The sequence below is a fragment of the Camellia sinensis genome, chromosome 1, assembly GCF_055761805.1.
Source record: "Camellia sinensis isolate YWXY chromosome 1, ASM5576180v1, whole genome shotgun sequence".
Classification (NCBI taxonomy): domain Eukaryota; kingdom Viridiplantae; phylum Streptophyta; class Magnoliopsida; order Ericales; family Theaceae; genus Camellia; species Camellia sinensis.
Genome location: NC_138961.1, coordinates 10,730,769 through 10,743,328, shown reverse-complemented (window position 1 = coordinate 10,743,328; position 12,560 = coordinate 10,730,769). Strand labels below are relative to the sequence as shown.

Below are 12,560 nucleotides of genomic sequence, written 5' to 3'. Positions count from 1 at the left end.
TTTGTGAACAAGAACCTTAAAACCGTTAAGTTATACTTTGAAAATCTAAAACGTGTACAATACGATATGTCATCGAAAATGAGGTTTTGTTAGGAATGAATGAGTAAGATATGATAAGCTTTTCAAAAATGGAATTTGTTTAAGAAGGATTGAGTTCCTTTTGAAACGATAACTATGATAACAGCTTGGGAAATGTCTTTTGATCCCCAATGACTTCCGCATAGTATTCAACTCATCATGTACGGTTAGTATAAGTTATTGACTTATTGTGATATAATATATGACGCCAATCTTTTATGATCGTTCGCATGATTTTGATTGTATTGATCGTTTCGCATGATTTCAATTGTATCGATCTATATGATATTTGCCCGTTATAGCGTTTTAAATAAAGTCGCCGAAGTGGGCGTTTCACATAAACGCGTCCTATATGGACGTTTTGTACCAAGTCATCCCAAGTGGACATTTTGCATAAGTCGTCCAATAAGGACGTTTTGTATAATGTCGTCCTATATGGGCGTTTTGCATGAAGTTGTTCTATGTGGACGTTTTGCATAAAGCCGCCCAATGAGGGCGTTCCGAATGTTTCGTTCCGCCGTGAACGTTCTGTGTTGTATTCCGACAAGTTTTGATAAGACAATTGGGTACTACGAATTGTGGAAAGATTTGATAATCCATATTAGTTATTATATGTTTCCGAAGTATTATTTAATTATGTCAAAAACGTTATATTGTTTCGTTTAAGTTATGGATCTCATTTATTTAACCTCCTTACATTGAGATTATTCATTGGGCTCTGGCTCACTATATTATTTATGTATGTAGGTGATTAGGCGCATGACCAAGCCTAGAACTTCTGCCTGGACTCTGTCCTGTCAACCAACCTATGTGCCTCCCGTGGAGGTTTCGGATATGTCAAATGGTCAAAGCCATGTGATTAAAGTTTAAGTTTCGTTTATTTTATATTTAGGGCTAAGTCCCTTTTTGTCTAGTCGGTATATATGATGATGTGATATATATGTGTATAAATATATAAAAGTTTAAAATTCTTCTGTCTCATGTAAGTCTGCACAACTCAATGAATATTGTATATTTATTATTTGCTTCCGCTAGCCCCTAATAATTGTTTTCTGTTTAAGAGGCCTTCGGTAATTTACGGATTACTGGCCGATTACGATACTAAACCTATGGGGGTGGGTTTGGATTGTGACATATATATATATATATATATATATAAGTTTAAAATTCTTGTGTCTCATGTAACTCTACACAGTTCAATGGACATTGTATATTTATTATTTACTTTCACTAGCCCCTAATAATTTGTTTTCTTTTTAAGAAGCCTTCGGTAATCTACGGATTACTGGCCGGTTATGACACTAAACCTATGGGGTGGGTTTAGGTCGCGACATATATTATCCAATCTTGAATGCAATAACAGATATACAAAGATACATACATTCACACACACAGAGGTTGTATTCATCCTTCAATCATATGCTCTAACACTAGACAAACAGTAATAAATAATAATAAAAAAGAAAGAAGAAACAAAGAAAAGAAGAGAAGAGAATGTGTGTGTGTGTGTGTGTGTGTGTGTGTGATATATATATATATATATATAGATATACTACAACAACAACAACAACAGTTAATGCCTTAAAAAAAATGTTTATAAAATGTACAAAAATTGATCCCACTCCACAAATCATTACTCAGGTAGATCGAACTTAAATTCGAACTCAAGTAAAATGTTTGTAAAAAAAACACAAATCCTTAGATCTGAACTCAGTATCCTCTGATTTGTTAAAAAAAAAAAACACAAATCTGATCGGAGAAAGATGAGCATGGTGGGATTTGGGCTCGCCATTGTCGTGAGTCATATCGTTCACTTTTATACACTAAAGTGATGAAAGGTGATACTTACTTTGGATTCCTCACTGACATATTTGAGCCTAAGAACTTGATATTGAGGAAAGAATGGAAGGACGAGTGGTCGGAGATGAACCAGACGGTGGCAGAGATGAACTTGACAGCGGTAGTAATGAGATCGGCAGAGGTGGGTTTGGTGTCGATGGAGTCTTCTTCACGGCGTTCGATCACTCTGAGAATGTGAAGTTTGAAACCCTAACAACCGATGAAGGAATGAATGGTAAAGGTTTAGAAGAGCTGCGAAGAGAGAGAGAGGAAGATGAGGAGGAAGAGGAGGAGGCAGCGAAGAAGCCAACGCGGCCTAGGCAGCCTGACGATAGTGAAACGACCGCAACAACAAAATTGCTTCGCCATCGTCCCTAACAATTGGAATCGAATTGGGCAGCGAGTTGAGACGAATAGTGTGGGAAAGAGAAAGTGAGAGAGAGAGTAGAGGGAAGAGTTAGAGAGGGCTGTAATTAGGGTTTGAAAATAAGAGTCTTTACTGTAGCTATATTATGTATATATATATATATATATATGGGGGTAGTTTGGTCTTTTCACAAAAAACGTGTTCGAACGTGAACCTTCGGCCAAAAGAAATTCATATTTGGATTTATGACCTAAGCACCCAAAAAATTATTTATATAAAATAAAAGAGTAAATTACAAATATATTTTTTGAGACTGATTTAAAATACGAATTATTTTTTAAAATTTGAAAAATTATAAATATTTACTTATTAAAATTTTTTATTTAACAAAAGTAATTGAAAAAATAAAATTTTTAACTATTCTCCTATATAGTAATTAAATTACTTGATTTATTAATTAAAATATATTTATAATATCATCAAAAACTATTAATTAACTTGATAATTTATTACTTAAAAAAACCATTTATTATGAAATATAAAAATTTTAAGAGAAGACAATTGATATTTTTAATAAACTTATATCCGTAATTTATCCAAATATAAATTAATTTTTAGCATAGACTCTACTCTACACAGTAGACCCTACTCTTCTTCTCAAACCCTTCCCCAAACAGACGACATCCATCTCCAGAACCGACCCCTATCTCCGGACGCAGCACATGGCGGCGACTTTCTCTGTGTAGTCGTTACCGGCGGCGGCGGGGGGAACAACTGGTTTCGGGTGGAGATCGAGTTGACGACGGCGAGATCCAAACGATCCAGATGAAAGCCGGACTGGAGGGAGGGTGTGGATTACTGATGGAGAATCTCTCTGTTGGATCGAAGGAGCTTTGCGACGATGGAGGCTGGATTGACGATGGGATTTCTCTTCTCTGTTGGATTTCCGCTGGCGGCGCTGGTGGTGTTTTTAGTCGGAGAAACGGAAAGAGGCGGTGGGGGTGAGACGGCAATGGATTGGAATCTCATCACTAATTCGGTAATTATAAATATTTTCCTGTCCTCTTTCAATAATTATAATTGTTGCACAATTTTAGCTGGAGCCTCCTCATGTGCAAGTAGTGTCATGAAGGCTCAAAACGACTGAGCCAAGCTTTGTTGAGCTCAAGCTCGGTTCATTTGCTTATCGTGCTTGAGGTCGAGTTCGGCTCGATTGCTAACTACGTTTGAGCTCGGCTCGGTTCGATAATTTTTTTTAAATATTATTTATATAAATAATATTATATACTAAAAGGTAAGTTTTATAGAACGGCTATTAGACCAACTATGTTGTATGAGACGGAGTGTTGGGCAGCCAAGAAACAACATGTAGATAAGATGAGTGTGGCTGAGATGAGGATGCTAAGGTGGATGTGTGGTAAGACTAGACAAGACAGGATTAGGAATGAGTGTATTCGAGAATGGGTAGGAGTAGCATCGATAGAAGATAAGTTGTGAGAGAATCGTTTGAGATGGTTTGGTCATATTCAACGGAGACCAACAGAGGTAGTAGTGAAGAGATGCGATGCTGTAACGGTAGATGGAAGTGTTAAGGGACGGGGTAGGCCTAGATTAACGTTGACTAGCGTTTTAAATGGAAATATGAATCTACTTAATTTGACTAATGAAATGGCCTTTGATAGGGCCGCGTAGAGAAAAAGGATTCATGTAGCTGACCCCATTTGATGGGACTTAAGGCTTGGTTTGGTTTGGTTTGGTTTATGAAGCACGGGTACGGGAACTAGTACTAGTATGATACGAGTACGTCGATACGGTAAAATTGCGGCTTGGTACACTTGTAAAAAAATATTTATTTTTAATTTAGAGTAATGCAAAAATTAATTAAAAGGTTTAATTCGTTAAGATTCAACCTACAATTAACATTTAATGCCAAAAGTAAATGTATAAATCAAAATTAAATGTCAATATATTAAATAACTTACAAACTATATGTTAATTTTAAAAACATGGTAGGTATAAAACTAAAAATAAAAAAGAAGTCTAGTGAAATGAGTTTTATCTCCGTAGTAGAAGAAAATATTGTTTCAACTGAGTTACGGTACGGCTTGAGTATATAGTAGATACGTCTGGGTACACCAAAAATTTAGAAGAAAAAATTTGGATATGTGTTTCGTGTACATGATACATATGCAGAAGTACCATACGCCGGTAAGTACCTGTTACGGGTATGGTATGTTTTTCGAAGTACCCATACTTCATAGATTATATATATTATTTAATATATAAAAAATATATTTATTATATAATTTAAATAAAGATAAACGAGCCAAGCTTATTCGAGCTCTAGCTTACCGGGCTGAGCCCTTAACGAGACGAGCTCGGTTCATTTGCAGTCCTATCATGATAATATATAAATAATAGTAAAGAACTTCCTCCCTTTAATAATTTAAATATTTAGATGAATTGATATGTGATGTCTAATAACTTAAATTAAATTAAGTTTGTTTGATTAACAATTTAAAATTTTAAATACCCCTTAAAAATAGGGTGATTATTCAATAGTCTCGAAGTATGGACATGCGGTACTCCTTGTATTGTGATTGGTGGAGAAGATGGGTAGATGAGGTATTGTGTTGGATGATTGAGAAACATGAAGGGACATGATGAATGATTATAGAGTACGGACACGTGGCACTTTAGGAATTTTCTATAAACATGTTAACATTGGTGTATCGCCATCACTTCACCACTACCACCACCACACGATAAAGTACTAGAGATAGATTTTTTATGAAAAATATGTGTTTGAGTTTATGTTGTATTAGGAGTTTTGTTTTTGTTAATTGGTTTCTTCGCTAACTAACTCTTTTGCTGCATATTTTCCTATTGGATGGAGATATCATGTCATTAGTATCACTGTGATATTGAATTTTTTTCCCCATTTAGAATAGACTATGTGCTTTGTACTTGATAGTTTTTCATGTTTTCCTTTTTTCTTTGTAATATTTTATTTTTTAATAAAACATTACCTTTTTTCTTATAAATAAAAAAAATAAAAAATAAAAAACTCTACCACCCTTTACCATTATCGTCACAACTATCTCACCATATCATCACCAACACAATCCCTACTTAAATTTCAATAAATACCAAACAATTATTTTGATTAAAAAATTTATTTAATTTTTAATTTTCAAATTTCAAATTTTAATTTTATCAAACACACCCTAGTCAATTTGAAGGTTACATGACCCAATAATCACGCCAAGGAAATTTTGTGATTTTCCACTAAGTCATTTTCTAATTCAATATTTTATAAATGGGGCATGATTTTGGGAAGCTCTCAACTGAATCAGGTAATTGGACCTTGTAAGGTCTGTAAGCTCCGTTACAACATTTATTTTGGTGATTCAAATCATCATTTTGTAAGGACTTTGGATAGATTATCCATATAAAAAATAAAAATTAAATAACTCTAATCACATGATCAGGTCATATTTATCTTTAAAAAAAGACTGTCAATTATTTGATCATATGTCTATAGTTATCTGATCAATGTTAATCTTTTTTAATAGATAATCTTCTTCAAAAATCATATATAATTAAATGATTCAAAATTCAAATCACAAGTGTGTCATGAAAACCCCACATCGCGGTCCACAAACTTGTTCCTTCCTTTATAAAATATAAAGATGTCACTTTATTCAATGATATTGAATAATCTCCTCTTTGTAAAATAATAACAATGGTTGGTCAGTATTATTTAGTTGGCCATGAAAATTATGGTTGGTCAATATTATTTAGTTGGTCATAAATTTTCATGCCTTCTTTGTCGGGTTTTATTAGCAAGTGTTTTAATAATATTGGTTCATCAAAGTTAAAAATACATTTTTATGACCCGATAGTCAAAAGTTCATTTTTTATGTATATATTTTTTTCATGTACTATGGAGCACTTTTTGACAATTTTATAAGGTGACATCATTACAAAAGGGCTCTTTAGAATATCATTATAAATAATCATCCATGACCTTGATTGTTTATAATTGAAGGCTCCATGACCCCATAATCACACCAACAGAATTTTCAATAAATTTCAACAAAGCCATTCTCTTATTATTTAACATTTTATAAGGATTAATTATATATTCAGTCCTTGAAGTATGAATTCTATGTTATTTTGGTCCTCAATGTATAAAAATGTTTTAGTTTGGTCCTTAATGTTTAAATTATGTCATTTCGGTCCCAAGGTATAAAAGGTGTTTCAATTTAGTTTACCAAAAAAATTAGATCGATTTGATAATCGTAATCTTTTCATTTTATTGCATTTGTCATGAAAAATAGATTGTCTATTTCAAAAACACACTTGTCGTTTATTTTTTTCAGAGACAAACACGACAAAATGAAAAGACTACGATTATCAGATCGACCTAATTTCTTCTCATAGATGATATACATGGAGGGTTTTGTTAAAATGAACAGCTCAATTATCGAAACGACTCCCATGGTAAGCCCCACGTGCTCAAACATAATGGTTAAATTCAGATTTGTATTTAAGAGAAGCCCAACCCTTTTGGAAAAACCAAAAAAGAGTGACAAAATCCAAACCAACACGACACTTCTATATGATAGTATAGATATATACATATCTTTTACGCATATAGTCCAAGGACACATGGTCCAAATGAATTGTGTGGGAGTATCCAAATGAATTGTTTGCATGGTCTAAGGACATGGGCAAAATGGCAAAAGAAATGTGCTTCAAAGCATTCTTACAAACCATTCTTATTCAGAGTGACCAAGGTAGTTGTACCTTGTCCATTAATTTGCCACTTTTAGTTAAAGAAAATTATTATTTAAAAAAAAAATGCTATGTATCACTTGTTTTTTGTCATTTGTTTCACTATTTACCGTGGATACTCATAATTTGTTCTTTTTTTTAGAAACAATAATTAAGGAAATAATAAAGGCAAATAATATAGTGGCATAAAAGGGTGAATAAAAACAGGTGATATATAGCAATTGTCTTCTTTTTCTTTTTCCTTTTCTATTCTTTTTTTAATGAAAATAATTTAAAATAATTGTACTTTTAACCATAACTTTCACTTGCACTAAACTTAGATCTACTTGCAACTTTATAAAAGTTACAAATATTTTGAGTTATTCCTAATTATTATTATTATTATTATTATTATTATTATTATTATTATTATTATTATTATTATTATTATTATTTTCTTTTTTACATAATCGGCACAATTCTACTAATGAAAGGAAAAACAAAGTACACAAACTGAAGGATTACAAAGTTGAAGTATATGAGAGCAACTCTAAGTGAGGAGGCAAAAGGGTTGTATTAGCCATTTTTGCTAGTGAGGTTGTTTTTATGTTCCTTCAACGGGCTCTGCATCACAAGAGGCATTTTGCCAATTTTCATTTAGGCTCTCCACAAGTAGCTAGCATTCATTGTTAGGCAAAAGGTCTTCCCGCAACTATTCAGATCCCCATCTCTTCTTCGTTGCTTCTCTGCTCCACTTCATTGATCACATGTATGGCTCTCTTTCTCTTTGTTTCTGTTTCGTATAAAAATATTATTGTAAAAAATAATTTAATAACATATTTTTTTTAAAATAAATAATTACAAATGTCACATCAACAACCACGTCAATACTAGGTGCATATGTAGCATGTCATAAAAAATTTATATTTTTTATTTATGTTTATAGTATTTTTCTTTTAAAAATTAATTAAGTTAATTTGATTGATTAACTAAAATAAAGAGTATTGTTGGAGTGCACATTAGCTAAACTAGTTAGGCAAAATAAAGAGAGTACATTTTTTTGTACTTTTAATAGGCATTTTGCCTAAGAGCATTGGAGTTGCTCTGACCGCTTGTTCAAGACAACCCCGCATTGAATTAGTGACAATTATATTCGTTGACTCTCAATTATAAAAGGTGGTCATTCCTTGCTTAAGAGAACTAAAAAAATTCCAATAATTGCAAATCCTCATTGGTGGTTGTATTTGCTACCTCATCTTGATATTAATTTTTGCTGCATCATCATGAACATGTTCATGAAAATGGTGCTCAGCAAAAAATTTCATCAATTTCTCCATGTGTTTATTATTATCGTCACGCTTTTACTATACACGAAGCCTGCTGTTGGACTCTCCTCTAGAGTTGAAGAAGATGCTAAAACCAGGTGCATAGATAAGGAAAGACAAGCTCTCCTCAAGTTTAAAGAAGCTCTTGTAGATGATTACGGTTGTCTCTCATCTTGGGGGAGTGAAGAAGATAAAAGAGATTGTTGCAAATGGAGAGGAGTTTGGTGCAACAACCGCACTGGTCATGTCACAATGCTCGATCTTCATTTATCGGATGATCCTTCTTATCATCCACTGCAAGGTAAGATTAGCACTTCATTGCTTGCATTGCAACATTTGAAGTATTTGGACCTCAATGGAAATAATTTTTATGACGACATCACAAAGTTGGGGAACTTTTCTAAGTTGCAGTATCTTTATCTTGGCTACAATTTTGATCTAAAGTGTGAAAATCTTGAGTGGCTTTCTCATCTTTCTTTATTAAGTCACTTGGACCTTAGTTATGTTAACCTCAGTAAAGCAGTCGACTGGGTTCAATCTATCAATAATCTCCCTCTCCTAAAAGAGTTAAGGTTATTTGATTGTACACTTCCTGCTCTCACTACTCATCCCTCATATCCTTTTAATTCTTCTCTGTCTCTTTCTATACTTGAGCTATCGTATAATGATCTATCTTCTTCAATATACAGTTGGTTGTTCAACTTTAGTAGTAGCCTTGTTTATGTAGACCTTTTTGGTAACCAGTTAACAGGTCCGATTCCTGATTCTTTTGGAGGCATGATTTCCCTCACAAATCTTGGTCTTGGTTACAATCATCTTGAATGTGCCCTTCCAAAATCCTTTGCAAATTTAAGTGGTTTGCAATCTTTACATCTGGCTGGAAACAATTTAACTGAAGAACTTCATCAGTTCCTTCAAAAGTTGTCTGCGGCAGAGGACTCATTACAGGTTTTGTATGTGTTTGACAATCGACTTAGTGGTCCATTGCCTGATTTTACAAGATTTTCTTCCTTAATAGAATTGTCTGTTGGCTCTAATCAATTGAGTGGGTCCATCCCAGAAACTTTTGGGCAACTTTCTAGTCTTGTTTCTCTTCAGTTGTATGGAAACCAAATTATAGGGTCAGTGCCTGACCTTTCAATGTTTCCATCATTGACGGATTTAGGACTTGGAGACAATCAGTTGAATGGTACTATACACAGAAATATTGGACAACTTTCCAAGCTTGAGCATTTTGATGTCTCTTTCAATTCATTAAAAGTCATACTCTCTGAAACTCACTTTTCTAATATGTCCAGTCTGAAGTTTTTGTTATTTTCTTCAAACACATTGCTAACTTTTAATTTCTGTTCTGACTGGGTTCCTCCTTTCCAACTTGATGTTATACGGTTGTCCTCTTGTAAGTTGGGGCCTCATTTTCCAAAATGGCTTCAAACGCAAGTTAACTTCTCCCACCTTGATATCTCAAGTGCTGAAATTTCAGATGTTGTTCCTAGTTGGTTCTGGGATCTTTCCCCAGGTTTAATTTATTTAAACTTGTCTAACAATCTGATCAAAGGCTTGTTGCCTGATTTATCATTGAAGTATCATGGTTATCTTAGTATAGATTTAAGTTTGAATCATTTTATGGGTCCAATGCCACTAGCTCCTCCTAATGTAACACTTTTGGATCTCTCCAAAAATAAGTTATCGGGTTCACTCTCTTTCTTATGTGCAATTACGGGTATGGAGCTCACCTATCTTGACCTCTCAAATAACTCACTATCAGGAGAGCTTCCAAGCTGTTGGGTGCACCTTACATCTCTATCGATCGTTAATTTGGCATACAATAATTTTTACGGGAAAATTCCGAGATCAATGGGTTCCTTAGGAGAAATTGATACTCTGAACTTGCGCAGCAACAATTTCTCGGGGGGAGTTCCTTCTTCATTAAAAAGATGCACAAAGTTAAGAATGTTTGATCTGGGAGAAAATAAACTCACAGGAAAAATACCAGCATGGATAGGAACACATCTAACAAGTTTAATTGTTCTTAGTCTACGATTCAATGAGTTCAATGGAAGCATACCTCGACATATATGTCACCTTAACCAAATTCAAGTTTTGGACTTCTCCCATAATCGTTTATCAGGAAACATACCACACTGTTTTCACAATTTTACTGCCTTGGTGGAAAGTAAGAGTTCTAGTGCAACCATTTCTTTTTATTATATGAAATTTTATGGCTCTTATGCTCAAAGTGGCACCTATATTGAGAATGCATTGGTGCTGTGGAAAGGAAAAGAGTCAGAATACGGAAATACTTTGGGACTACTAAAATGCATTGATCTTTCTAGCAATGAACTTGTTGGGAAAATTCCTAAACAAGTTGGGAGTCTTGCAGGGTTGGTTTCGTTGGCCCTATCAAGAAATAATTTGACAGGAAATATCATCCAAGAAGTTGGTTGGATGAAAATGTTGGAATCTCTTGACTTGTCTGCAAATGAGCTTTCTGGCTTGATTCCTGCCGGCCTCGCTGATCTAAATTTTCTCAGTGTGTTGAATTTGTCAAATAACAGGTTGTCGGGGATAATCCCAATAAGCACTCAATTGCAAAGTTTTGATCCCTCTGTATATTCTGGGAACCCTGAACTTTGTGGGCTTCCACTTCTGAATAAGTCTCCTGGAGAAGAAATAGTTGTGGAACCTCTAGTTATTGTTCAAGAAGATGACGACAACTTTATTACCACTGGATTTTACATTAGTATGGGGCTGGGTTTCACCCTTGGATTTTGGACAGTTTTTGGCACTATGATTTTTAACAAACCATCTAGACATGCTTATTTCAAGTTCTTGGACCGCATAAAGAATTGGTTTTATGTGACAACTGCACTACGTATGGCTAGATTGCAAAGAAGGCTTCAGAGGTAAACGGTAAGTTACTTTTTTCAATTTTGCTACTTCAATTATCTCTCTGTGTCTTGATCATTGCTAACAAGTTGGACATTAACAAGTTGGACATTTTTATTTATTTATTCTTTCAAATCTTACATAAGCTGATTTATGCACACACTTGCTATTTGCTTGAGCTTGTGGTTTTTCTTAGGTCTATTTTCTAATTATAGTACACATGTGCAGGTCTATGTTGCAAGCTATCTTCAGCTTATTGCTCCCAAGATCTATCTATATGGTAACTTCTATTATTGCCACCTTAATTTTTTACCAATCAATGGCTTGACATCCAATATATGTTTAGTTGTCTTTCATAAATAAAAATGATCCAAAAATTAGCTTTAACTTCTGATCTTTTTCTGTTTAATTATTCAACTTCTATTCCTATATACATTTCCCCCCCCCCCCCCCCCCCTTTTCTTGCAGAAGTCATTCACTCCTACTATAATTTTGCAAAACTAATCTTGTAATAATAACAGTTATGATGATGTTCTCTGCCTTTGCAAACCTAACAAAAGCATTAAAGTTGTGCCATTTTTATGCAATGATACTGAATTAATCTCCTGTTTATAAACTAAATTGATGGCCGGCCGATATTTAGTTGGCTTTAATTTAACTGATAATCAAATTGTTTTATTTTTTTGTTGTTTCCATTATTTTGCCATGTTTTAGGATACACCTGAGCGACACGAGCAGTGAGTTTGGAGTATACGAGGTGGAGCTATCAGCACAACTGTTTCTCTATGTTTTTGTTGAAATGATGAAATAACTTCATTAATATTTATTTTCACTTGTAATTATATTGTGGATTGTATGTTTTGTGTTTGTTTTTGCTATCAAATGTGTTTGGAAGGATGGCAATCAAATGTTTGTAATTTTCTAGTTAATTTTATAAATTATTGAGTATGATTATGATTATATACTGGTGACTTGTTTGCTACCAGGAAAAATTGTTTCGGTGGGCTCTGTCTAGGGTTCGTTTGGGAATTGAATTTTTTTTAATAGTTTTTTTGGCTTTTTGGAGCTCATAGGGGAAGTGGCTATTTTAATTGACTTTTTACATTTTTACAGAAAAAAATGTAAAAAATTAGAGAGAGTGATGTGATTGGGTGTTTTGGTTTTTTTTTTTTGGCTATTTTAATTAAAAAGCCAACATAATTAAAATATAAGGTAAAAAAAAACTAAAGTGTTTGGGATTGATTGTTTAACTTTTTAGATAATAACTATGTGAAAAGGGAAAA

General features: G+C 33.7%; 1 protein-coding gene across 3 annotated transcripts; it reads left to right on the top strand.

Moving 5' to 3' along the window:
* Nucleotides 1–2,894: 2,894 nt before the first annotated feature.
* Nucleotides 2,895–12,237, top strand: LOC114264540 (receptor-like protein EIX2). 3 transcript variants are annotated; one of them, XR_014365493.1, is made up of 4 exons: nt 2,895–3,323; nt 6,670–11,301; nt 11,506–11,557; nt 11,992–12,237. XR_014365493.1 is itself a non-coding variant. In XM_082922799.1 (3 exons), the coding sequence occupies exon 2, from the start codon at nt 8,347–8,349 to the stop codon at nt 11,296–11,298; it is 2,952 nt and encodes a 983-aa protein (XP_082778925.1). In that variant the 5' UTR covers nt 2,895–3,323; nt 6,670–8,346; the 3' UTR covers nt 11,299–11,301; nt 11,506–11,725. The 3 variants fall into 3 exon arrangements, 1 of the variants encoding a protein (XP_082778925.1); XR_014365502.1 differs by lacking the exon at nt 11,992–12,237 and adding an exon at nt 11,746–11,985; XM_082922799.1 differs by lacking the exon at nt 11,992–12,237 and having other exon boundaries at nt 11,506–11,725.
* The last annotated feature ends 323 nt before the right edge of the window (nt 12,238–12,560 follow it).